The sequence below is a fragment of the Strigops habroptila genome, chromosome Z (genome assembly GCF_004027225.2).
Source record: "Strigops habroptila isolate Jane chromosome Z, bStrHab1.2.pri, whole genome shotgun sequence".
Taxonomy (NCBI): domain Eukaryota; kingdom Metazoa; phylum Chordata; class Aves; order Psittaciformes; family Psittacidae; genus Strigops; species Strigops habroptila.
Window position 1 is genome coordinate 30080241 of NC_044302.2, and position 26524 is coordinate 30106764.

General features: G+C 39.2%; 2 protein-coding genes across 12 annotated transcripts in view; one reads left to right on the forward strand and one right to left on the reverse strand.

Annotated features, from left to right (window-relative positions):
* Positions 1-26524, reverse strand: part of ATP6AP1L (ATPase H+ transporting accessory protein 1 like) — a 756678-nt gene that overhangs the window by 279024 nt on the left and 451130 nt on the right. The window lies entirely within an intron of this gene.
* The window catches only part of SSBP2 (single stranded DNA binding protein 2), a 175154-nt gene that overhangs the window by 90634 nt on the left and 57996 nt on the right, over positions 1-26524 (forward strand). For 8 of the 10 annotated variants that reach the window (XM_030470284.1, XM_030470285.1, XM_030470283.1 and 5 more), the window contains exon 5: positions 20413-20502. The exons of the other annotated variants lie outside the window; for them this stretch is intronic. In XM_030470284.1, the coding sequence (XP_030326144.1) occupies positions 20413-20502 (90 nt within the window). The remainder of the gene's footprint in view (positions 1-20412; positions 20503-26524) is intronic. 10 annotated transcript variants of the gene reach the window in all.

Consider the following 26524-nt stretch of genomic DNA (forward strand, 5'->3'; position numbering starts at 1 on the left):
AAGATCCCAGCATGAGGCACACTCTAAAATGTCTTAGTGTGATTATAAAATCGCCATATTTTATAATACAAGTACAATAAAATAATGCATGTATCATAACATTAGGAAAAGGATGTGTAAAATTAAAATTATGTAAGTTAAGTTAATCATAGGACCATGGAATGATTTGGGCTGGAAGGGACCTTAAAGCTCATCTGCTTCCTACCCGCTGCCACAGGCAGGGACACCTTCCACTAGATCAGGTTGCTCCAAGCCCCATCTAACCTAATTAATTAATCCAATTAATTATTTATTAAGCTCTTAATTATTTTGTTGTCTACATTTTATGTGTTGTTTGAAATAGAAACTAACTAAATGGTATTTGAAATAATTCTGAGCCAGCGTTTAGGTACGGAAACAGAATATAAATATTGGGAAAAGCTATGGCAAGCAGTTGCTCTCTCATTTTTTTTTTTTTTTTCTCATGGGGATTCTGTGCTGCTGTATGTACCAGTAGAAGCATTTTTATTCCTCATTCATTATTGCCAGTTAAACTCAAAAAATTGGTGAATTCTTATAGTATCAGCAACTAAACAAGATCAGAAGAGGTAAAAGGAATAATTGATTGAGGACTTGAGAGGAATGTAAAGAAGGCAAGGAAACAAGCAATTTTATTAAAGAGAAAAGAAGAAGAAGTGAGAGCATAATAAGACAAAGCAGAAAAAGTGGATTTTGCAGATGTAGACTTGAAAATACTGGCGAGGAAAGAAGAGAAAGGACAAGGTGCTGTTGTACATGGGTGTACATGGGCCCAACCCAAGAGATCACTGTAGATGTCACGAAACACCATATGGTGTGTGGGCATTTATCCTGAAAACAGACCCATAGCTTTCACTGGTGGTCATGCTGAGGTAGTCAAAAAAGCCCAACTCTTGATGAATAGCTATAAACTCACGTTACATGTGTTTGTGGTCAAACCATTCATGAAAGGATACTCCTTTGCAGGGAATGTTTGCTCCTGTGAAGGTTTTAAAGAGGTGCAGAATTTCACTCTTTTGTATTTTATTGACTTCACATGGGACTTATTTTTTTGCAGAATCACTCCTGAAATTACTTACAGTCACTTGATTTTAAAATAAAAAACCAACATGCCAAGAATGAATTCAAGTAACTATAGTCCAAAATACGTTATGCAGATTAACTACATGGAGAAGCTGATGATTTTGGCCAAAGTCATAATGTATTCTTTAACATAGATCCATGCAAAAATATTTACATTTACGTTCACTGAAAAAATTATTGCATTTTTTAAAGCTGAATAACACTGCAAGTTAATAACACAGCAGGGTCAGTCACTGAGTCTCTGTAAATCTGGCGTTTGGTATTTTGTTTATTTTTCAGACTTTGGATATTTCCCAGATTGGGAAATCCCTCAAGTCTACAGAACATCCAAATTCTACAAAACAAACCAAACAGTAAAAGCGCAGATTTTGGGTTTTATTAAGTGGCCCTAAATTCAAAACAATGAAAACAAATGAAGAGTAACTCTAAGTAGGTGCGTGGAAAACAGTCCTTACAAGGAATTGTTTTATCTCTGGGTATATTCTCCCAGAGGAAGTGATGAAAGCATCACTGGTTTTGAGTCATTTAAAAGCAGAAAGGACAAAACAGCCTGGCACAGACATTGTAGGGCAGCATAAAGGTGGTGGAGCATTAGAGTAGCTGAGCTGGTATTCCTTCTCCATCCAGAGACTGTATGTAGCTTTAATCATACAGCAGCCTCAGCTTCTGGTTACTTATGTACCGCTGTTCTCTATATTAATGTGCTTCTCCTTTATTCAGGAAGTGTCTAATGGCGTTTGGGGGAGGGGAAACTCATTAGCTTCCTTCCTGAGTAATGTAATTTTTATTTCCTGTTGTAGCAGTGGCCTCAGCCAAAAGCAACAGCCTAAAAAGCGTAGGGGGGAGGGTTGCCTGTGCAAAAGATTTTCATCTCTGAAGTGAAATGTTGGTTCCAAGACAATTTTGAGTCCAAGAAGCAGTTTTAGAAAGCCCTTTGCCAGTGTGTTTTGAACTTCCTGTCCTGCATTGCAGTTTTCTTTAATTATGAGGATGGAGGTGACTCAGAACAGCATTGAACAGACCATTTGCCTTTCCTTTCCCTGCTGGGAGTCCTAGGCTGCCTTGCTATCCTCAACATTCCTCCTTTGACCTCCCAACACCACCCGAAATGACCCTCCTCCCAGGCTCCAGGTACGGTGTCTGCAGTTGCTGCTGTGTTCAGTTCCCTGCACCCAGCCTGAGCAGCATCCTTTGCAGAAAGAGGGGAGGTCTGCAGATCCTGGTGAAGAATACCCTAAATTTGAGGGTTTGAATATGCCCAAAGTCTGCCTGCAGGCACACACATCTTTCTCTTCATGTGCAAGCTATGGCACAACTTACATTTGAAAGCATGGAGCAGTCTACTTGCCTTTGTCCTCTTGCCCTACTTACCCTTGCCTCTTGTAGTTTTATCTTGGTGCTATATCGTGGTAAAACCACTGAGGTTTTTTATTGTGAAACCTTTCTTCTTCCAAACATTCTAAACTAGAGTGCTTGACAAATACCACAGGAATGGATGGTGGTAGAGTTGAGGGTTGATGAGGGTGAGGAGGATTTAACAATGAGTGCACCAAGTCATATAATAATAAGCCTTTTTTTTTTTTTTACCGTGCCTTATCAAGTGCGTTTTTATCATTGTCATGCTAAAATTGCATGCCATTCTGTGCATAAAGGGTGTAAAAAATAATTGTAAGGCTGAAAAAGTTCGTTGCTATGGCTGATAAAAATTGTGACAATGTTACCTCAGCCTGGGAAGTTAAAACATTTTGTCCAAGCTTCATGTTGTGTATATGTAAGCCCAGATTTTTTGTCGCCTTTTCACACAATTACTACTGTGTTTTGGGCTGCTTCTCACTCTGGAAATTACAAGTTGTTTCATTCAGTCTGGCTACAGCTAGACACTCACTGACCTGAAATAGTTGTGCTAAATGTGAATCTTGCGATGAATACACTAGTATACAATATGCCACAAGTCTATACAGGAATAACACCAAGCTGGGGCCACTATGAGAAAAAATAAACTTTTGGTTATCCTTCTGCTATGCAAACACTACACCTTTCTCTTGCATTAAATATACCTGAGAAGAAATTAAATGTTCCTGGCACTTGAAACTTTATTATCTAGTGTCTGTTGAACCTGCTGCTTATAAAAATAGATCCCATATTGTTTCCCTTGTCCAGCTCATCTGGTGTGCATTAGTATTCATGATGTTACCAGTTGTACTTCAGTGCTGACCTGAAGTGGCTAATAGGATAACAGGAGCAAGAAAAAACCCTTTTGAACAGTACTTGTTGCTTACAAACTGTGAAGCCTTTCCTCTATGGGCAGTTTTGAGACGGTGGTTGTCTTGTTATCCATTTTAAAGAGGTAGGAAATTGAGTGCCTAGAAAGTAAGGAGAATAGCCTGTATTGTGTATTATTTTGATTAGCAAATATTGATGCAAATAGTAAGCATAAGGAATGAGAAAAGAGTCTTTTTTCTAGAAGGCAGATCCTGGAAAGTCACTTTTATGAAGCAAAGGCACAGTGGTGCACTACATCGTTGGGCAGTGGTACTCACAAGGACAATTAAATGCGGAAGCTGTTTATTTCACATGAACTTGGGGGAATGAAAGACATCAAGCATGCAGGTTAGCAGGTTTAAGCTTTGCTGAAGTAAATTGCAAAAGAATCAAACCAACCATCCTAGAAATCTGTGGCCTTTCCTTTTCATCAGCTCTTGCTGTGTTGAGGCTACTAGGGTAGAAGCCGATAAATGAAGTAGTACTTCATTACCGACTGTTACCTGAGACTAACTCAGTTTTGTCAGCTTTTATACTAAACATGGGTATGCCTCTCATGGGACTGTCTGCCTGCAGAAACTGGTTATCTTTGCAAGATGGGCTGAAGTCCCCAGAGAGCAAAAAGCCCGGAGTTGTTTCTAGGGATTCGTAGACTTGTAAGTGAAGAAGAAGAAATTATGAGGATAAGCTTTAACATTCTGTGCCTTGGCTGTTGCTTGGAGGAAATCCCAATAACGGCTGCATTTCTCTCGTTCTGTTAACAAAACATAGCATGGACGTAAACCCTGTATCTGGCAGCTCAGCTGCTGTCTTTTACAAGTGGGTCTTACTTTGTCAAAACTTGCCATTTCAGATTGATGGAAGAAGAATGTCAGCTCTCCACCACTTACTGATGTGAATCTTATCAGCAGATAGTGAAAGCTGTGTAATTTCCCATCAAAAGCCCAACATAATACAGGCTATTTAGCTGATAGTGGGGAGCACTGCTATAGTGCTGTTTTTCTTTGGCAATTTATAGCTTATATTATCCCCTGGTAGCACAGCACTTAGGACCAGCCAGCTCTCTGTAATTAACCAACCTAGCTGAGAAATTGTTTGGGTTTCTGTATCAGGGAGAGGAGAAATAGTGTCATAGAAGGATGCACTGGAGAGGGAAAATGCCTCTGACTGTTGTGGTTTAGGTAGTTTAGGATGGCGACAAGGCTTAAATTTATTTGTTTGTTTAGTTATTGTTAGTTTAGGGTGGGGAGTAGGCTTCAATTTTTTAAAACTCTTATTTTCTCTTTTTACCAGCCTGTACATTACATTGTTCTTAGCCCGCTGTGGTTTAACCTGATCTTAAATTAACTTCTAACGGACTGGGAGGTATTAAGTTATAGAAGTTGGCACATGTGTGTTAATTATTTAAATAATTATTTAGATAATTTTCTTCAATGAACAGAGCTAAACTGGATCTACCTGTGCTTTCCAAGCTGAGAGGTGGAAGCCCTTTTTCTATGTATAGTGAATATGCATTATTGCAACCAGTGAGTGCTAACATTTATCTCTAGTCTTCTAGGTCAGCTTGGATGCTATGCTGAAGCAAGAGTGACCATGACAGTTAGGTTTGCACTCATGCACTTTGTGAGGGAGCTTAGGAAAATGTGCATGATTTTGATTTGGATCAGTGTTATATGACCTGACTTAATTTATATAAATTATATAAATAATGTTTTTATACATGCTTTACTTTGTGAAGGTTCCTTCCACATAGTATGTGTATCTTCAGCCAAGATATGCATACCCATAATTCTCATTTAAAGCCAATCTGTATGTATATGCAATCTAGGCAGGTATGAATGTTTATTACAGACTAGGTTTCATGATGCCATTTTTTATGATAGGTGCCTGTCTATGGTTGTCAGCTGGATTTTGTCTCTTGTTCCCAGTATAACATACGTATTTAAAAATACACAATCAATGCTGGCATTCTCCATGTGGTGACCCAGCAAAAGGACAGGTCCAGCCCAGTGGGATAGCTGGTTGTAAAACCTCCAGGAGAGGACATGCCTTGACTCGAGTCTCCACGTTCAGGGCTTGCTGGTGGCATAGAAGACACTGCTGTGCCAGTGTCTATGTGGCCACTACTTAAAAACATTAAGAATAATAATAAAATAAGCAAAAGATTAAGACTTTTAAAGGTGGTTCAAGAACTGCAGGAGGTGGTTAACCCTAAAAACCTCAAGTTCTCGTTATCTCTATTATGTATTTTTACACCATAGGGTGTAAAATAATTGATTCCCTGAGGAGAAGCAACCTGAGACAGCCACTTGGGTTTGACTTGCTTTGCACTGTAATTCCCAAAGAACAGGAAGAACGTAGGTTTTTTTAATCTTCAGTAACCCATTTGTGTATAAGTTAAGAGATACTGCTGTCCTGCCTGGCTGCTTTGGTGGGGTGGCAGAAGAACTAGTGCGTTTCAAATGCCATTTAGTAGTGCTTTTTGGGGGGTTGTGGGGTGGTTTTTTGTATTATTTTATTTTATCCATGTCCTAAATTTAAATAAAAGTCTCTGACAATGCATTAGACCACCATTCCAGATAGAGAGTTTTTGAGATACAGGCTCAGTATTTCATGTACTGAAGCATTTAGAAGAACATCTAAAAAGCCTGGTGCAGGAACGCCCTTGGAGGACTGATCCCTCTGCCTCTGCTGTTCTTTGAGAATGGATGGATGCCTCTTCTTGAATTCTGGTATCCTGTCATAGTTTAAGCCCAGCTGGTAACTCAGAACCACGCAGTCACTCGCTCACTCCCCCTCTTCTTCCTGCTGCTCCTGGAAGGATGGGGAGGAGAATTGAAAGAATGTAACTCCCACGGGTTGAGATAAGAGCAGTCCAGTAACTAAGGTACAATACAAAACCACTACTGCTACCACCAATAATAGTAATGATACGGGAAATAACAAGAGGAGAGAATGCAACTGCTCACCATCCGCCGACCGGTACACAGCCCGACCTGAGCAGTGATCTGGGCCTTCCGGGTAACTCCCCCCAGTTTCTATACTGGGCATGACGTGCCATGGTATGGAATACCCCTTTGGCTAGTTTGGGTCAGGTGTCTTGTCTCTGCTTCCTCCCGGCTTCTTGTGCCCCTCCTCCCTGGCAGAGCATGAGAGACTGAAAAGTCCTTGATCAGAGTAAACATTACTTAGCAACAACTAAAACATTGGTGTGTTATCACCATTGTTCTCGGACTGAAGCCGAAGCACAGCACTGCACCAGCTGCTAGAAGGAGAAAAATAACTGTTACAGCTGAACCCGGGACAGTATCCACCCCTTATTCCATACCATTCACGTCATGCTCGGATCCCACATTTTTCTATGTACTATCGCTTTTTTGTCTTTTAATATATATGTTATATATATATTGTATACACACACACACACACAGAGCGAGTGAGCTATCATTCCTGAGTCAATGGACCATCCCTATAAACTTCACTGAGGTCATTCAGTCTATGGTATCAGGCTTCATCTGTCATAACAGTCTTTCAGGGCTGGAGGGACGGTGTGTAGTGTTGGATTGTTGCCTGCTGATGACACCGCCAAACTCGTGTGGTCACTGCTGAGCTCGTCTGGTTTCGTCAAAGTTCATTCTTTGTTGGGGTGATGATCGGAGGGAAGTCAGGGTCAGTCACTGGTGGCCTGAGGACAGTTCTGCTTCTGGCTTTTTCCATTACTTTGTTCTCTGCCTTTGAACATCCAGCCCAGCACGGGCTACCGGGGTGCCAGGAGGAGCTGTGCTTCAGTGCCAATCGCTTCTGAAGCAGCTGGAACCCCTTCATAAGCTGCCAGTATCTCTTTTTCAGTGAGAGTATAGCTGGCCTCGGATTCTTTATAGGCCCGACTCCAAAAGCCGAGGGGTCGACCTCAAGTCTCCCCTGGAGCTTTCTGCCAGAGGCTCCAGGTAGGACCATTCTCCCCAGCTGCGGTATAGAGCACATTTTTCACACCTAGCCCGGCCCAGACTGGTCCAAGGGCTGCTGCATGAACTATTTCTCATTTAATTTGTTCAAAGGCTTGTTGTTGCTCAGGGCTCCATTTGAAATATTATTCTTCCAGGTCACATGATAGAGAGGTCTTACCATCAGACTTAAAACAGAGAAAAATAACTGTTACAGCTGAACCCAGGACATACACCATGGGTAGCAGGGCAGGCCTTTGTTACTGGCAGACTACTATATAGCAAACAGTCACCAGCATGAAAATGTCAGTCCTTCATAAGCACTGTACATAATTGTGGTTTAGCACTTAGAGGTGTTAACTTTCTGCTCAACAAGTTACATCTATCCAAAGATAGATACTCAGACAATGTGAGAAAAATGAGATGCTTTACAAGCTAGCTTTCCATGAGTTTTATCATATTTTCCTTCAAATTGCAGTGCTTTTCTTAGACTCTGATATTAAACATCCTAGCTGTTCTTGAAAGCCTGAGTTTCAGGCATGCCTGAAAAGTCCTATCTATCTCGTGGACTGTGGTTTGTTATCAATACTGTGCACCATACATTGCCTGCAACGCTTCAGTTAGTTAAACTCAAAATGCGCAAATACATAAGGAGGGCTTTCGCAAAGGTGAACCTCAGTCTTGATGTGGCTGGTCTTGGTCTCCCTGTGCATCCTTTGTAGATGATGGGAAAAGATGCACTCATTTAGAGGATGTCTCTGAGCAGCTTTCTCTGTGGTGGCTGAAGAGGGAGTCTGAGGAGAGGAGTCTCACTGGGCTAGTTATATTTGCATGGTAGGGAAGTATTCCTAAAGGCTTTTTTCAGTGTTACATGGAAATTGAGAAATTCCAGCATATATCTTTAATTTTCAGGTGCTTGTTATTTTTGTGAGAATGTTGGCCTTGTGATGATGTTTCTGCTTATGGAATTAACTTCAGGCCATCTAGGGAGGAACTTCTCTGTTAAGAAACACAGGGAAATCTCTTCCAAATAATACTGTTTTTAATTGCAATCTGTTTGTGTCTTAAAATGAACACAGACTTGTTATGGAATAAAACATTTATTTTTCAGCATCCATATATACAAGAAATGCCACTGATTTTAAAGTAATGAAATTCAGGCTCTAAAGAATGTATCGTGTTATGTTCCATTAACTCAATAAAGAAAGAAGCTGATGCTCAAAAACTCCAAATGGCTGCTTCAGTATGTTTTGACTATGAAAATGTGCTGTCAGTAGTATGGTATTGTGAAATCATATTTTCATGTTTTAGGACAGAGTAATAACTTCTACAGCACAGCCTTGAAAAAAACAGAGCTGTGTCTGCAGTTAGTATTTTAGTAATGGTTATTAAGGAGAAATTTCATGACATGAAGGTCCAGACAAGAGCACCCAAATATTCTATTTCTTGGGCAAAGGAGTAGTTTCATCATCAGGGACATTCTGCAGTTCAGAATTTTATTTCTTTCTAAAATAAAATATATGGGTTTTGTGCATGTGTTTTCTTTTACAGCCAGCTACATATGGAGGCAAAAATCCATTTTTGATAATGAGTTACTTGAGTTTTCTCATATTCACATATATATAAATATGATCTTTGAAGCTATCAATGACCTGAAATTAAGCATGTGGTAAATGTGAGTTGAAATATATAATATTGCCAAGATTGCTGAATCACTCCCAGGTGACCTAAGGATAGCCCAAACCAGTGTACTTTGCATTTCATAATCAAAATTGGTCTTTCAACTCACAGCATAGTTATTCATTTGTGTTTCATAGCTTGGAAAAGAAGAGAGATGCAGAGAAACTTTTATTATTAATCACTATATTCTTAAAATGGGAGAGCACTTGACTGTTGTGTGGAGTGCAGTGGCATAAGAACTGTACTGTGGCAATCTTAAAATCTTTAAAAAACAAAATAAGTTTAAAAATTATATTAATTACATGATTAAAAGACATTAAATTATTAAAAGACAGGTTAATTACTGGAGAAAGTTAGGGTGTGAGATAGTCTTGTCATGCTATCCTAACTAGCACAGTCATACCAGCTGTGAATTTTCCGAGGAGCATCAACAGAACAAAGTGGAGCGTGTTTGGAGCAGGAAGAAGAGAGTAGCAGTTATCAGCCTACTTTGAGCAGTATGTCATGGCTTTAGCAGTGTTAATCAAACTCATACGTGGACTAAGCATGGTATTTCTAAAACTAACCTGTAGTTACTGGTCTTTGACCTGATCGGAGAGGATGCCATATGATCATCAGTTACCATTTAAAATCACTGGGAATAACAATTTTAGGAGCAATTTTGTATTTCAGCAATTTTAAATGTAAAGGCAATGCTTTGATCCCATAAAAGAGGGTTAAAAATTCAGTCAGATACATGTAATGCGTCATGGTCATGTAAGTTGAACGATTTCCTCTGATCATTTTCGTGCTAACTCCTTTTCAGGAGAAGCATCTTTTTCACACGTCTTCATTCAAATTGCTCATGGCGAGGAAGGCAACGGGTTAAACTCGTGGTCTGCAATGTCAGTTATTCAACAAAGATGTGATCTGGAGGTGCAGCCTGGAAAACAAAACAGCGCATTGAGTATTTTATGGTTGTTAAGCTAGCAGACCGAAGCAGTCCTGGTCTCCAGGGAATCTGGAGGCGGGGTGTGTCACTTCTGGAAAGAAATAATTTCATTGAAATATCACTGCAACTCAGCTCCAAGCTGCAACCACAGTGTCTTGTGTCCTCAAGTGCCTTTAACTTGTCAGCAGCATGGTTATTACTGATGGATTTTATCAGACGTGTCACATAACAGCTGGCCAGCCTTTGGTGTTTTGGTTTTGTACTTAGGTGTACATTACTAAATAACACAGGGCTTGGAATTAAGCTGAAATGAATGCCTTTAATTTCCTAGAAAATTGTCTGAATTCATTATTTTCAATAGGTTTGGGTTTTGGTTTTTTTTTTTTTGTATCTTTGTAAAGAAATAAGAGAACCCAAGTATTCAGTTTTTAAATATAGTTCTGTATCTCCATATTTAAAACACAAATTAATTTTACACTGTTTTTTTTTAAGTGAACATTCTGTTGGTATCTATGTGCAGTAGTGATTTTAGTAACCTCTAGTGGATAACAAAAGGTTCATTTTAAAATAACTTTTCTTTATAACCATACTTAAGAGAAATCTTTGTCTGGAAATTGTGTTCTGAAGAGTCCAGGAAGCAGCAGCTGAGAGACAGGGCTGAAATGCTGTCTTTTGACGAGAGCTTGAAATCCCTTTATTCATCAATAGCAAAGCTGTCTTCAAAAATAATTTCTGTTACCCTTAACAGTATACTTCCAACCTAATACCTGGTTCTCAGTTCTGTAATAGAATTTCACTATCTCACCTAAGTAGAATGAAAAGCCCAGATTGGGCACTGGGATACAGTAAAGCAAACAGTAATCCTACTTCAGATAGGGGGAAGCTTTGCTTGCAGTGAGGTTGTTTTGGGGATAGGATTATTTCTTGAGGAAAGAAGAGTGGAGGGAATCCTCATCAAGAGGTCCACTTCACTAAGTGAACAGGTCTGCTGAGTAAAACCAGGTAAGCCAATTTCCCACCCTCCCACACCCCCCCCAAAGAAATTGAATGTTTTTCTTCTGTTAACAGATAAACAACTTGGCTATTAATACAATTATTACTTATGACATTATATATTCTTTATCATTTATAATAATGTAGTGAAGATAGGGTGAAGGGAAGTAGAATGGCAGGGTCCAGATCAAGCTGTAAGGAGCTGCAGTTTGAGGAAAGCTGAGGAATTATGAGGAATAACATTATGACCGTCTACAATTAGACGTCTCAGACTACTCCTGTCGCATGAATGCCTTCCTATTACAGAGCAGAAATTAAACATTTTAGACAAATATACATCAGTGGAACTATACCAAGAATTGATCGGGTCTTGTGATCCAGGTCTTTCAAATGGCTTGCTTCTATGTGATGAATCTACCTTTTTGGGCATGCTCTTCAATTCATTTTAAGTAAACCACAGATGCTTTCTAGAGGTTATGGTTCTTTTGTGTACAGCTGAGTGTTTCAAATGCTCTGTAGAAGGAATATCAGCTTATTTAAATTTTTGTGTGTGTCTGTGTGTGTGTGTGTGTGTGTGTTCAGAGAGGTGAGTAGTTTTATGTTATGTCTTTGAGAAAATGAGGTGGTTTCTAGTGGTTAATCAGTGTAATTCCTCTTTATATTTCTTTCTCTGATTTGTAGTAGGTAAAGGTTAGTGAAACATTATAATAACTAGCTAATGGCTTACAAACAGTTGGTAAGTTGCAGATTGAAGTGTTTACAATTGAAATTTGCTGATCTTGTTACAGTATTGGCTACAGTATGTCTGGCACTTCGAGGCTATCAGTGACCTGAAATCAAGTATATGGTAAATGTGATTGGAAATAGTAATCATCTATCATTTGTCTTTCAAAAAAAACCCCACAAAACCAAACCAACCAACAAACCAAATGACCCCCCACCTAAATTTAAATTCCTTAATTTCCATAATTTCCTAAATTCAGGATCTTGAAAAAGTAGCACTAAATATTTATTCTTCATTCTCAAGAAAAAAAAAGGAAACACAATTTATTAAATATTGTCCCAAAGAAAATAACACAGTTCTATCCAAAATATTCAGCAAAATGTGATAAAACATAGTATACAGTTTTGCATGTCTCTGTCTGTTAGTTTCTTGTTTGTTTGCAGTAAGCTGGAGAAGGCTTGTAATACTGTGAATGAGAAGGTATTCTTTAAGATAATAACAAGTAAGTTGGTAATAAGTAGTTAGCTTTTTGTAGAATCATTGAGTGGTTAGGGTTGGAAAGGACTTTAAGATAATCCATCTAGTTCCAACCTGCCTGCCATGGGTAGGGATGCCTCACACTAGATCATGTTGCCCAAGACTCCATCCAACCTGGCCTTGAACGCTACCAGGGATGAAGCATTTACCACATCTTTGGGCAACCTGTTCCAGTGCCTCACCACCCTCACAGTAAAGAACTTCTTCCTTATATCTAACCTGAACTTCCCCTGTTTTAGTTTTAACCCATTACCTCTTGTCCTATCATGTCCTATGCATTATGCATATCCATGCCTTTATGGGAAAGCAACCAGAATGCTTTCCTTAACAAAACTGCTGGGAAAAGGAGGGTATGAGCAAGTGACAAAAATAAGACAGCTTTTGGATTATTTTTCTGTTAGTTTTGCACTTTTTGTGCATCAGGGACTGGTCAGAGCTAAACACAATGGCCCTAATGTCATCTGTTCCTGTTTATTTACCTGAGTTCTCTTAACTGGCATTGCTGGACGTGATGAATTAAGCAATACTGATTTGGAAAGATGTTTGACTTTCATATGAACTGTTTTGTACATTCATCTCAGAGCTATCAACTGACTAGCAGAGTCTTGTTTATGCTTAACGTCAGTGTGAGTTTTCAGCATGGCTTTCGAGGAAATACCTACCAAAAATTAAACATTTACTGCTTTTCCTGCCAACGCTATGCTGCTGTCATCAGTGTTTCAAACTTGGTACGAAAGATGGTTGTCGTTTCCCTGCAGTGTCCTTCACATTCATCCTTACACATTTGCTGTTCAGTTAAAATTACCTGTGCATTAATGTCATATGAACATATACAAAACTAACCTGAGACGCTGAACATTTCTGCTCGTGTTTTGATTCAGCTGATTGTATTAATATCCTCCAAGATAGAATATTTTTGTCTGGTTACTGCATCTTTTGGTTGCATATATGAAAACATAATATTAATACTCATACTATAATCTAAAAAAGACATCTAAATTCATTTAGGTTATAAAGCTCAGGAATTTTAAAATAAAATAATGGTTTATTTATTATAGGAACAAAAATAATCCTTAACACTATATTAAGCGCTGGTTGTATATATATATATCTACTTCAGTACTTGAACTGAGGAGTGAATACATCTTAGTCATGTTAAGGTTTAGATGAAATGTAAAATGATGCTGCATATATAATACAGCTAGTTCTTGGAACTGCTCTGTAGTAGATTTCTTATGAAAAGACCTCTCTTGATGAAATCCCTCTATTTCAGAAAAACTGATCAAAGTGTTATTATTTCTGAAGATCTTGCCAGAATTTTCATGACCTAACTTCTCTCTGAAGCAGGATTCAGAAGGCAAAAACTGCTTACGATAGTTAGCATTTTTTTTTCTGATTATCACTCAAAATCAGACAGGAAATTTAGGAATAATCAAAAGCAAAGCTTTCAGTTGCACTGTTAAAGTAGTTAGAATCTCATCAAAAGGAGCATAAGAAGGAGCTCCTACACCGTAGAGTACTTTCAGCAAGTGCTGCTTAGCCTTTGGACTTCGGAGATCTGGTGTGAACACCAAGTTTCTTGGATATTTGTGGTTGGTTTGTTTTTTTCTTGACTTTGAACCCAGAAAAACAGTACATACCACATGAGGTTGCAATAATATGCAGCCAGTTCTGCAATAGGATGTTTCTGCTCAGACTGTAGGATTGTTAGGGCATAAGGGCCATCTTTCAGAGGCTCCATCAGCCTGGAGATTACCCATGAAAGCATCAACAGGATCAACAGGCTGTTGCTTCTAGCCTGTATACAGAGGGAGTCACAACTTGGGATGATGGAGACGTGTTCTCAGATATACCTTCCTGACATGTGCAGTGTGACGGGAAGTGGTATGAAGGGTGGGAAAGCACAGTTGCATCTACTGTGCAAATAGTGAGAGGAATGCTCTTGAAAAGGGAAAACTGTTTCAGACTTTCCATATAGAAATAATTTATTTTCAAGAAAGAGACTCAACCTAGCACTCCTGACAGCACTGACAAGTATCTGTGCCTTACAAAGTCTAGCTCCACATCTTCTTCCAAACCAGAGTTATTAATGAAGCTCCTTCTTCACAGGTTCACAGCTCCTGCTGCGCTCTCAGAAAACTGATGCTCCTCTTCCTCTTTGATGCCAGTTTTAGCATCATTAAATCCTAAGAATAGGAGTTTTAACTTGCCTGCATCGTGGACACTGGTGCCAGTAGTTTCAGTGTCATATAGAGGCGCTGCCTTGTCTCTGCCTGGGGTCCAGCAGGGATGTTTACTTGCATGGTTTTCACAGCACAACATACTAGTAACATGCTCATGCTTTGCCACAGAAGAAAGAACACAAGGACACTGCCTCTGAATGAGCTAGTAGCAGGAGGGGCTGGCTTGATGCTTGATGAAGCTGAAGAAGTGGGTACCCACCACCTCTAGTAATTCAGCAGGAACCAGGGCTGTCCAGTTAAATCAGCAGATTTAAGGCTGGTGTAGCAGAGGTTTATGGAGGAGGTTTGGATGATAAGGGAATTGAGTGGCCATAGATCTGTCTTATATGTGAGGTCCAATTTCTCATATCCATCATCAAGTAGATTTCGTCATTCATCATTAAGTAGATTTTCCTTATGGTGGAAAAATTTAGGAACATGTGACAAACTTCTTCATTTAGGTAAAAATAAGGGTGTCTTACTCTAAGCAAAATACCTGAAATTAAATGCCCAGCTCAGTGAATGAGCCAGATGAGGATTTTTATAGATAAAGTCAAGTCCTTTCTTTGTAAAATTCTTTGATTGCAAATGGAATTCTTCTGTGAGCTTCTGTCAGAAACCTCTTCTTGTGATAGCCTCAAAAAATTACCTATGTGTTGCAGACTTCTCTCTGGATTTTTATATTTCAGATACTGTACAAATGGAAAAACTAATCTATTTTATTTTTATTTTTTATTTACTCTGTGATTTCTTTATTGTAAAAATCAGCCTAAACTGTGGCTAGTTTTAATTTTTTTTAACATAATAATCTATTTTACACTGTTAAGAGTAGCTTAAGTAGACCAAAGAATGACCACAATAAGTTTCATTCAAGTACACCATTTTTATTAATAATTGTAAGGAGATATCATATTTTTAGTATTTTAGCTACAAAAGAAAATAGTTTTCTAATTTTAAGGAAGTAAGATACTGTACAAAAAGATAAAAACATTTAAATTTTCCTATTTCATCTTTTTATGAAAAGCAGGGAAAGCAAATTGCAAATATTTAAAATGTCAAACTAATGGAAGTTTAAATGATGAACGACTTGTAATGCATGCAAAAAGAAGCCATGGTTTGCTGTGGGACTATGAAAAAAGAGCTGAATAATTCATCAGTATAGAATAAATAAGAGTATTTCAGTGCAGCAGTTGCAGGTTTGTTTATTGATCTACCTGGTAAAAGTTCTTCAAACGTTCATTGGATAGCGCAAGCTAGAAAAATGTGATATAGCTATAAGACTGAAAATGCTTTATTTCTGGGTTCGGGACTTCATTGCCCATCAGGGAAGAAAATCCAAACAAACAAATATGAAAACAGGAAAAATGCTCCACTACATTAGATAATGAAAGATAGAAACTGAAGTTGCTGTAACACCTAAGAGCGGACTGTTGCAGAATGCCTCCAGGTACAATATTCTTACAGTTATTAAGCAGTAAAACTGACCTACTGTTATGGCCACTGAAACTTTGCTTTGCTCTGTCCTCCTTCTCACTCAGAGATACAGAGGGGAGATGGTGTATATAAACTGCACAGTGTAATCAAGTCTCAAATAATTAGGCCAATTAAAATCAATGCATTGAATACCTTCCTGAAACATCATAGTCCACAAGCAAAAAACAGCCAACATTAGTAGATTAATTTAATTTTGAGTAACTAGGCTGAAGAGCTAGTTCCTCTCTAGTTGAGAGCTTTTTCTCTGGAAAGCACGAGAACCAGGATTGAGTAACTCAGTCTGGATCACCTGTGTAATCACTTCCATAAGACCATGCTTTTCTTCCCCCTTCATCATCACAAATGATTCTTCCGATATCCATCTGATAGCGCTGCTCTGATCTTTTGGCTACCCTCTCTCAGGGCAGCTCCAGAATGGGACGTCAAGCAGAAGGCTTTCTGAGGAGGCTGTAGAAGCTTTACAGTCTCATGTGTTGGCTTAAGTCTATCTCCTTTCTCTGTATCTTTTTCATTAACAAAGTTGTACAAAACCCAATACTCCAAAAAGTGGTTACTTTAGAGACATATCCCCTTCACAGGAATTGGCAGCAATGTGTTTTGGTACATGTGTGAGGTAGACTTACAATCATTCATTGCAATGTGTGTAGCTCAAAGAATCGCCCATTTCACCCATCCCAGAGAGTTGCATGCTCATCTCTGAGGTTCACCAAGGAATGAAGCTGGGCTCCTCTGGAATCAGTGCTAAGTCGTATTCAAAAATAGGGAAGAAAAACCACCCAACCCACTATTGAGTCAATTATGAAAATGTTATCTTTAGGTATATTTCTTACAAAGCCTTGTTAGGAGGTTTAATGGCTAACATCTTAACAGATGTTAAGTGTAATTTTAGTACTTTTCTCCCTGTTTTGGAATAATTTTTTTTTTTTTTTTTTTTTTTAAGTAACTCTTAAGTATATTTACCATTTTTCCTTTTACCATATTCCTTTTGAATATGATTTTCAAAGTGTGGGAAACAGCATGAAGTCACTGGGAGCAGAACCCAATATCTCCATAGAATCACAGAATCAGCTGGGTTGGAAAAGACCTTTAAGATCAAGTCCAACCATTGCCCCAGCACTGCCAAGTCCACCACTGAACTATGTCATAAAGGGCCTCGTCTACACGGTTTGTGAACACTTCCAGGGACAGTGATCCCACCACTGCCCTGGGCAGCCTGTTCCAGTGCCTGACCACCCTTCAAGGGAAGAAATTGTTCCTAATATCCAGCCTGAGCCACCTCTGGTGCAGCTTGAGGCCATTTACTCTTGTCCTATTGTTTGTTCCTTGGGAGCAGAGACCAGCCACCTCCTGGCTCCATCCTCCTTTCAGGTAGTTGTACAGAGCGATAAGGTTCCCCCTGAGCCTTCTCTTCTCCAGACTAAACCCCCCGAAGTTCCCTCAGCCGTTCCTCATCGGACTTGTGCTCCAGGCCCTTCACCAGCTCCATTGCCCTTCTCTGGACCCACTCCAGCACCTCAGCGTCTCTCTTGTAGTGAGGGGCCCAGAACTGAACACAGGATTCAAGGTGCAGCCTCACCAGTGCCCAGTACAGGGGGATGATCACTGTCCTGGTTCTGCTGGCCACACTATTGCTGATACAGGTCAGGATGCTGTTGGCCTTCTTGGCTGCCTGGGCACAAGCTGGCTCATGTTCATCTCCGTCAGTCAGCACTCCCAGGTCATTTTCCATGAGCAGCTTCCCAGCCACTCTTCCCCAAGCCTAGAGCATTGCATGGGGTTGTTGTGGACCAAGTGCAGGACCTGGCACTGAGCCTTGTTGAACCTCATCTCACTGGCCACAACCTCATCAAACACAGGAGCACTGCATCCTGAGAAGTTTTTCCTTCCTTCTCTTACAAGCACTCTTTCATAACTTCTGGGGGCTCTGGCAGAGGCTGCAGTTGAGGAGGACATCTGAGACCCACTGAGTGCATGAAGATACTCCGACATGCTTTAATGTCTGGTATAGTTTCGTAATGTGAGCAGGCGTGAGTGAATCTGCAATGGAAGGCTTTTGAAAACTGTGTATCAGAGGAGGTGCTCCTTAGTATTTTTCTGAGATCTGGCAGCTAAACTTTATTTTGCCTATCTGACTTCATCCTGTGTTTGCCCGGTGATTTATTATAGTCTGTTTAAATGCTTTATTCTGTAGCATCAGCTCCATTGGACATCCTATTACATGGCTGGTAAAGATGGGCATAGCTAAGGAGGCATAGGGATGATCAGGAATTAGCAAGGAGGGTTGATATTGTGATGAGGTTCATTGTTATTAGTGCTCCTTTAATGGGCTACTCCTTCTTAGTCAGAGACTGCAGTGCAGGCTGTTTTGGACATTTTAAGATGCTTAGCCTTTTAACGTCATTGATTTTCTCCATCAGTGATGCTGCTGTTGTCATTCTTCAGCTAGAAAACCTGTACATATAGAAGTAAGATCCAACATACTTCACTCAGACTGTGTCTGCACCTATTCATGGTTTTACTTGGCATTGTTACCTGATGCTCAGCTTAAACAGGTTGGGTTTTGCTTAAAATATAGCTGAAAACTTTCTCTTCTGTTTTCCTTTGGAAATGTAGATAATCTGAAAGCAGTTAGTGGACATTCACAGAAGCCGTGCAAAAGAAAAGAAGTGTAACAAAATTATTTTGTTCTTTAGGAGTAATGTCTGTACCTTCACACCAGTTGCTTACTTCTCCCTCTGCCTGGGAGGCCAAGATCCTGCAACAGACCTGCAACAGACTTCCAGGGAGTGGCATGATTTTGCATGCATCTCAGCCCCCTCTTACTCCAGTCTCATGAACTTCAGGCAGTGCCCAAAGAATGGCAGTGGCAAGTGAGGAACAGTCTTTATTCACTACAGCTTTATCAGCTAGTTTGGTTGGTTTGTAGTGGCCTCTCACGAGAAGGTATTATGATGCAAAAGTGTTTGCTATGTCCAATTCACCCAACTAGCTTTTTCTGTCAGTTGCAATTACCTAGGATTTTAATACTGATCCTGCAAACCAGATCCTTGCGCAAATAAGACTCTTAAGTTGCAGGTTTTTCTAGTGAGTCAAAGTCTTACACTGAGTTCTAAAGCCAGCACCTTCTGCAATCTTTGTATTTTAATGATACATTCTAGACTTTTATTTGGAAAGAACATACAGCTTAGATACTAAATATGCTACTGCTAGTTGTTCAGAAAGTTGATTCTAAAGCACAGCTTAAGCCATTGAAAAATTGGCGGTAATTACCTGAATGTTTCCTTTCTGCTTGGCTTAAAAAGGTCAGCCCTTCTTTCTGCCAGTTTTAACTCTTCCCAGCATTATTCTTTCATTTCCTAGATAGCGTGCCAAACACCTGGAAATACAATTTCCAGATCTGTATCTTCTGGATATCAAATGTGAGCGTACAATAGAGTGATAAGTTAATAAACATAAACCATTCAGATTCCGTAGGGCAGATATTGACAGGTAAGCTGCAAATGGCTCTCGGTGCATTGTGCGTGTATGACTCCTTCCACAGAAGACTGTGAGCCACTATAGGTAATTCAGCCTTATGCCCTACAGAAACATATCGCAGGAAAGAAGACTGCTAGAAATTAAAAGTAATTGAAGTTCCAACACACGACAATGGTAGCAGTTTGGCTTCCCTTTTTGTGACTGTCTCCTGCTTGTAAATTGCCAGAAGCAATATTCTTTACTTGCTTATTCCAGCTGAAGAATTTGTAAAGGTAACTAATTTCATCCTCTGATTCACTTCTTAGAAATCCCTATTTTCTTTCCCTTCCAAAAACCATAACCTGAATTCGTCTAATTTGTCATGGTGGTTATTTTTGGGGTTGGTAAAATCAAAAGCATTGCCAGCAGAACATTCCTTCTTGTACTGTTTGTAACAGAAGCCTGTTTTGAAGCTTGATGTAGTTCTGAAGTATATTATACTCTGCTGAAATTATCTTTAAAGTGCTTTGAAATTGCTGATAACATGCATAAATTACTTTCTTTACTATCTGTCTGCTATGTATATCCTCGTGCATGCATGAGGATGTTTATACACATAAGTAAAAGTGTGCATGTTACATTCACATCTGTATATGTAGAGACACACTCAGATGCAATATTTTTTAAAATCTAGACAAGATCTGTCTATTTGACATGTATTTGTGTATCTCTGCAACCTCTAGCATCCTTCCCCTCAACATGCATTGGTATTTTAAGACAATATTATACTTGTATAAACAAACACTAAACATAATGCAATCTTAATTTACCTTCAGATGAAACAATAAGACATATCCAGAGAATGACTTTCTGCATTTTGGTCAGGTTTTGGGTTTTTATTTTTTTGGTTTGGTTTCTTTTGGGGGTTTAATGCCTACCATGCAATGACAAAGTTGGGGTGTTTTTTTGTTTTTTGTTTTTTTTTTTTGGTTGGTTGGTTGGGTTTTTTTAGGGGTTTAATGCCTACCATGCAATGACAAAGGTTTATTCTCCCTTTGTTCTTTTCAGAGTGCTGCAGCAGCTCCCAGTCCAGTGCTAGGAAACATTCCCCCAGGAGATGGCATGCCAGTAGGTCCTGTACCACCGGGGTTTTTTCAGGTATTCAGAAAAATTATAATTACAGGAATTTCAGGACAGAAAATCCTCCATAATACTGTTTACAAGTCTGTAGAAAAGGTTCTGTTCTAAACTATGTCTTGCTAATATGGTGCAATAACTGAGAATTTATGTTTTAACAAAAGCAAATAGGTGGAAAGGAAGGGATGTCTCTAACAGACAAGTATTTAATATATGGAATAGTACAGTACAAGTTATTTCAGAATTTCAAGGATAAGAAATGATGGAGACTGAAAATGCTTTGATATCATTTTAAAATAATTTCTTGTGATATGTACATTGCATTGAAAATAAAGTAAGATTGTTGTTGGTCATGTTTAGCCCTGTGGTAAAGCCACAGGCCAGATTTTTAAGATGTTAGAATTAGACCTAGGCAATTAAGAATTGCATCTCCTTGCACATTGAAGCTCTCAACCTTAATGCCTAAAAAACACAAGCATTTAGACTGTGTGTTGCTTCTATTAAGTGGTGAAACTAAATACCCAGTTAGCACCTTGGACATTAAGAGTACAGAATGCTGTGATGGAAAAAATGACAGCTGTTAGTGCAAGGCCAGCCTAACAGTTGTAATCCAGGGATTAGACTGCTCCTGTGAGCGAGCTCACATGTCCTCTTCACCAAAGCTGAGTTGCTTTTCTCCACACTGGCAAACTGTGGCTGTGCAGCAGAAGCAAAAAGTAGCAGCATCTCTAGCACTGAAACAGCTCTTCAGGAAGAACAGAGATTTCCACTTCACATACTTGATCTCATGATGTGAAAGAAACAACCCAGATTTGCAGGATTGTGATGTGGGGAGAACATCACAATAGGATGTTCCATAAAAATAAAATGCCAAAGTCCAGGTAGAGACCACTATTTTTTACCTTCTTCCCAGAGATACATAGACAAAAGAAACATGTTTCATCAGGGCAAAAAAATTAAGAAGAATTGTTCTATTCATTCTTTTTATCCAAATGGTGATTGCACATAAATGGCAGTATATCAGCAGCCTTAATTTACACTGTATGTAAGTGACAATGTTTTTTGTATGGTTCTCCTTTTCCTACAGTCATAGAGGGAAAAACTGCTCTCTGCAGCACTGATAGCTACAAAAAGAAACCCTGAACCTGGCATGAGCATGTTATTTCCTTCGTCGACTCAAAAACTGAGGCATGATTTTTAATACATGAATGAAAAGATATTTGCAAGTGAAGTAGAAAATATCTTTCTGTTGCCAGTCACAAAATCCTCGGGAGTTGGCAGAACCGATTAATTACTTTATTTCTGCTTTTACTGTTTTGAATAGCTGGTTGCGTAGATTTTTTATTTGTTATTTTTACACAATTTTATCTTAATTTTTATGTTTTATAAATATTTCACTTTTTCTTATTTTAACCACCCACTCCAGCTTTAGTGTCAAAGGAATTATTTTTTTCTTTTATTGTCTTTGAGGACAATTAAGAGTGGGAAGGGAACAGATAGGACAAGTATGTGAATTACAGAGGAGAGAGTAACTATTTTAAAGGTTTTGCAGAAGGAGGGTGTGGGAGTTTTGTTTTTAGAAGTGTGAAAAGACTTCTAGCCACTCTAGATCTTTAAAGATGACAGAAAGTTAAGTATGGGTAAATGTTCCTTGTCTGACAGTATCTGACTTCAGTCTTACTTGAAGCCCCACCAACAGCCTGCTCTTTTTGCAAGGCCTGGGATTGCAAATAAACAGAGGAAAATACATTTTTGGGGTAATGCAGTTTATGACATTAATCAGAGCTACCATCAACTAAACAGCATGGCTAGTGAGTCTCCTGCAAGGCAGGTTCCAGGAGCTGGTCTGCACAGTCTGGTCTGGACTGCTCCAGAGATCACCCTTCACCTCTCCTTGAAATTGCCACCTTGTGTCTCTGTGACATGCAATGCTTAAGATGGGTTCTTACAGTTTTAGCTGGTAGAGATCTACTTTCCTCAGCTGAATGGGCTTGTCAACAGGACAGACATTTTTCAAGAGGTTATGAAGTTTTTGCTGTAGTCATCTGCTTAAGAATGTACGTAAAGAAATAACATGCTGGTTAGCAAATCCAAGTTTGATAGCAGATGCATTGATATGGTTGGGAGCAAACCCAGCAAGGGAAACTAAGCCAAAATCCAGTCAGTTACCTAACAGTGTGCTGAAACTGTAAGGTGTGTATATAGCAAACACATACAGACAGTCCACGACAACGTGTTGTGGTGTTGGAGTGAGTGTTGTCAAGAAGCAGTTAATATATCTGGTTGAAATACCTTCAGATGGAACTAAGTCTTATTAATATCAATTTATTGGAGGACAAGAAAATACACTGGCAGACATAGCCTTGTATATGAACCTTGAAAATTGAGGAGCGTCATCCGCTGCCATAAAAAGCAGGTGAAACAACAAGGAAGAAAGAGAAACTCATGCCTACTTCCTTCATAGCTGATTTCTTTTTAGTACACCTTCTTTAACTAGACAATCTATTCTGTATGTGTTTTTGCAGTTCCTCTGATCCCAACCGATCACAAGAATAAACCAAATCACAGAAAACATGTTCATAGAATGAATCACAGAATGGTTTGTGTTGGAAGGGACCTTAAAGTTTATCCAGTTCCATTCCCCTGCCATGGCAAGGGACACCTTCCAGTAGACCAGATTGCTCCGAGCCCCATCCAACCTGGCCTTGAATATTTCCAGGGATGGGGCAGCCACAGCTTCTCTGGGCAACCTGTTCATCTATCTTCATCTGAATACTGACAGACTTCAGCATTTCCTTGAACTGCTGGACTTCCTTCACTGAAAGTTTGGAATTCAGACCTGCAAATCACTCCTAAATCATGAAAGTGAACCATTTTGGTTTTTAAGAGAAGATTATAGGAACAGCGGACAATTGTGCTTATATCTACATTTAGTTCACTAAGACCTTGCACTACAAAACTTTTCAACTTTCTACAACCTAAAATTCATTTATGAGATCATCTTGGAATGATAAGGGTGCCTTTCGCTGCTTTCACAAAATGTTTGGATTGGCCTAAACTGATCCTGTTGACAGCCACTACTGTCCAGCTCTTCTTGGCTAGCTCAGAATTGCTAGACCATTTAAAGTCATTTCATTTCTCATCAGTACTAACTCTTGGTTTTACACTGCAGCTCAATTTTAGCATGCAGCACTAACCACTAACGGGGACATGAGTGAAGTGGATGCTTTTGCTGCTCCAATTCCTTCTTATCAGACTGGTCAGGGAAGGGTGGCAACCTAGGTGGGGACTGTGCTGGGAACCAGTAAATGCTACCTGGGTTCCAGCTTTATTTGCACTGCTGACCACCAGCATTATTTCTGAGACATTTCTTTTTCGTAACAGAAAATAAATTTATTGAGTAAAGTGATATACACTAGTATAGCATGTGGAGGTAGATAAATACAGGAGAGGCATGGTTTCTCAGACAGTAAAACTCTGCTCTTTGTAAAATGAGGTTTTCACTCAGGTGGAGACCACTAGCACTGATGTTAATTAGCCGTCTCTGGCATTTTATGCCTGGTCCACAGAGGTGGAGTTCTGAAGCCAGCAGCTGCATTTATCTTCTATCGCTCTGTAATTGTATTTTTATACTTCAATTCAGGTGATAGGTGATTATCACTACAGTGCTGAGAATCCAAAATACAACCCTTTGCAATGATAAGTGAAAGGAAGGTGCTAGAGTTGTGCACAACTACTATCCTTAACTAAAGGTCCCTTTTTTTTTTTTTAAAGAGAATTGTTTACAGTGTCAAAAATTAAAACTTTGAAAAGTCAAGAAAGCAGGTTTATGTAGAGTTAGGATATGTCTCAATTTCGTCTACTGCTCTGCATTTTAATGTAATTTCAAATTTCATAGCTACATGGTTTTTTTTTGTCCTCATCTTTCAGTAAATAGAATAGGTGATACTCTGGAAATGAATTGGGGTTATACAGTAACTGAATCTGCTCTTGGCTCATTAGCATCAAAACTGAATGTGTGGGACTACAGGAGGAGCGGAGGTAATAGTTCTGTCATGCAAGACTCTTAAACTGCAAATAGGAGAATACAAACAAGTTTTAGAGTTGATTTTGTCTCAGGCTGAAATAATGGGTCAAGCGCACTTCAGAGGGCGATGTCTGTTGGGTCAGTACTTCTGGTAAGTTGCTTTCTTATATAGAGAGCCTCAGAGAAGGATAATGGTTGGGAATCCCTGTGAGCCTGGATGCTAAAAAGCGATGTGCAGTTCATCGCTAAGGTACCCACATTTTTCCTTGGTAACCCAAGATAAGTTGTTTCAATTCTCTTTCTTCATGTTTCTCTGCCTATTAAAATGGAATGTCATCAGTGACGATCCTTTTAAAAGATTATGAATTACTTGGGCAACAGCAGTCATAAAAATGTATTAGACTGCATAAGGGCAAAATGGCTGTATACATTTCTGAATCTATCTTCTAACTCCAGTCTGAGCCTTGAAATACATCATCAGTTTGCCAGGACCACATCCTGTACATGGAGCTCAGGTGTGAGGAAGGCACTTAGCTACTATAGTAATAAAATACAGTCATTTAGGACATTTTTTTCCGTGCCAATTTTTAGCATCAGAGTTACCTTGCTGTTAGTTTCTTCATATGGCCATACAGAGATGTCAGCGTGACCTGGTCTTCGTCCCTCTTGTTGTGGTCCTATCTGATACTGAAATAGTAGAGCAACTGGAGGACTGCTTGAAATAATTATTTGCCTTCAGGTAAATTAGAGGATGCATATAATGTCAGCAGCCAAAGCTTTACACAAGATTCTGATAAACTCATTTATGGTGGGTTACATTCATCCACTTGTGATCAAAGAGGATTAGGTCATAGAATTCGAAGACTCTCATATTTTCACATGCCATCTTACTTCTAGTTTCTGGCCTGAGGACAGCCAGCATTTTTTACCAGGGTTGGTTCTCTGCAGTACAGAAGTGTTCCTTGTGAAAGTCCTCTTAGATACCCACAGAGCAAGGTCTTCCAAATTTTCAGTACTAGCCTCACTCCCTTCTTCTTGAGGACAATGAGGTTGGGAAAAAAAAATAATCAAGTTTTATACTTGCACATCATTGTACAGTGTGCTTTTAGAAAAATAACACAAACATTTGAAAATATCATCATGAAGTTTTGAAGTTTGGATACACTTTTGTTCCACGGCACACACCAGTGTGTCCATTTGAAGCATGAGGATTGTGTTGAGGTGCAAACCCCTGCTCTTCAGGTTGTAAATGGCCCATTTCCATCCATCTCTTCACTGATCTTTAAATCAACTAAAAATTTGAGATACATTTTTACTTTTGCAGACTATTTATTTCATCCTTGTGGATAATATCAGCATTAGTAATTAAATAAACAGAGGCTAGAGGGAAGTTCTGGAGCCTGTGTTCATTGAAGAATTTTTAATTTTTGGGCAGAAAAAAAACTATTGATTTTGCAGGATTTTATTTGCCTTTTAGTTACTTTTTTGTTTTTAATACGCCTATATGCAGAATTAGAATCAATTATGGAATGGTTTGGGTTAGAAGGGACCTTAAAACTCATCCAGTTCCAGCCCTCCACCATGGGAAGGGACACTTTCCACTACACCAGGTTGCTCCAAAGTTCTAGGTTCTAATCGAGTGGCTTTCATCATGTCTCTCCATGTTAGTGACTGATTCTGGTTGCTTACTTCTGCACTGCAATTATGAGAAACATTTAAATGCATATTTAATTTATCCCCAGTTATCTTCACATCTTTTATTACATGGTTGACCAAAAGCTTGCCATGGCTGTATCTGCCTAAGGAACCCGTTAGTTTTTTAAAGGCACTTGTGCAGGTAACATTGGGCTTGTACTCAACCCACCGCTGAAGAGTTAACTCATCAAGTGCCAACTGAGATGTAAAGGAAGCAGGCTTTTTGATAATTGACAGTTCATTTGTTTAATACAGTAATTAAAAGTTAAATTCTGCTACTGACTATACCTTTTCATATACAAAATAAAGCATTTGTTCTTT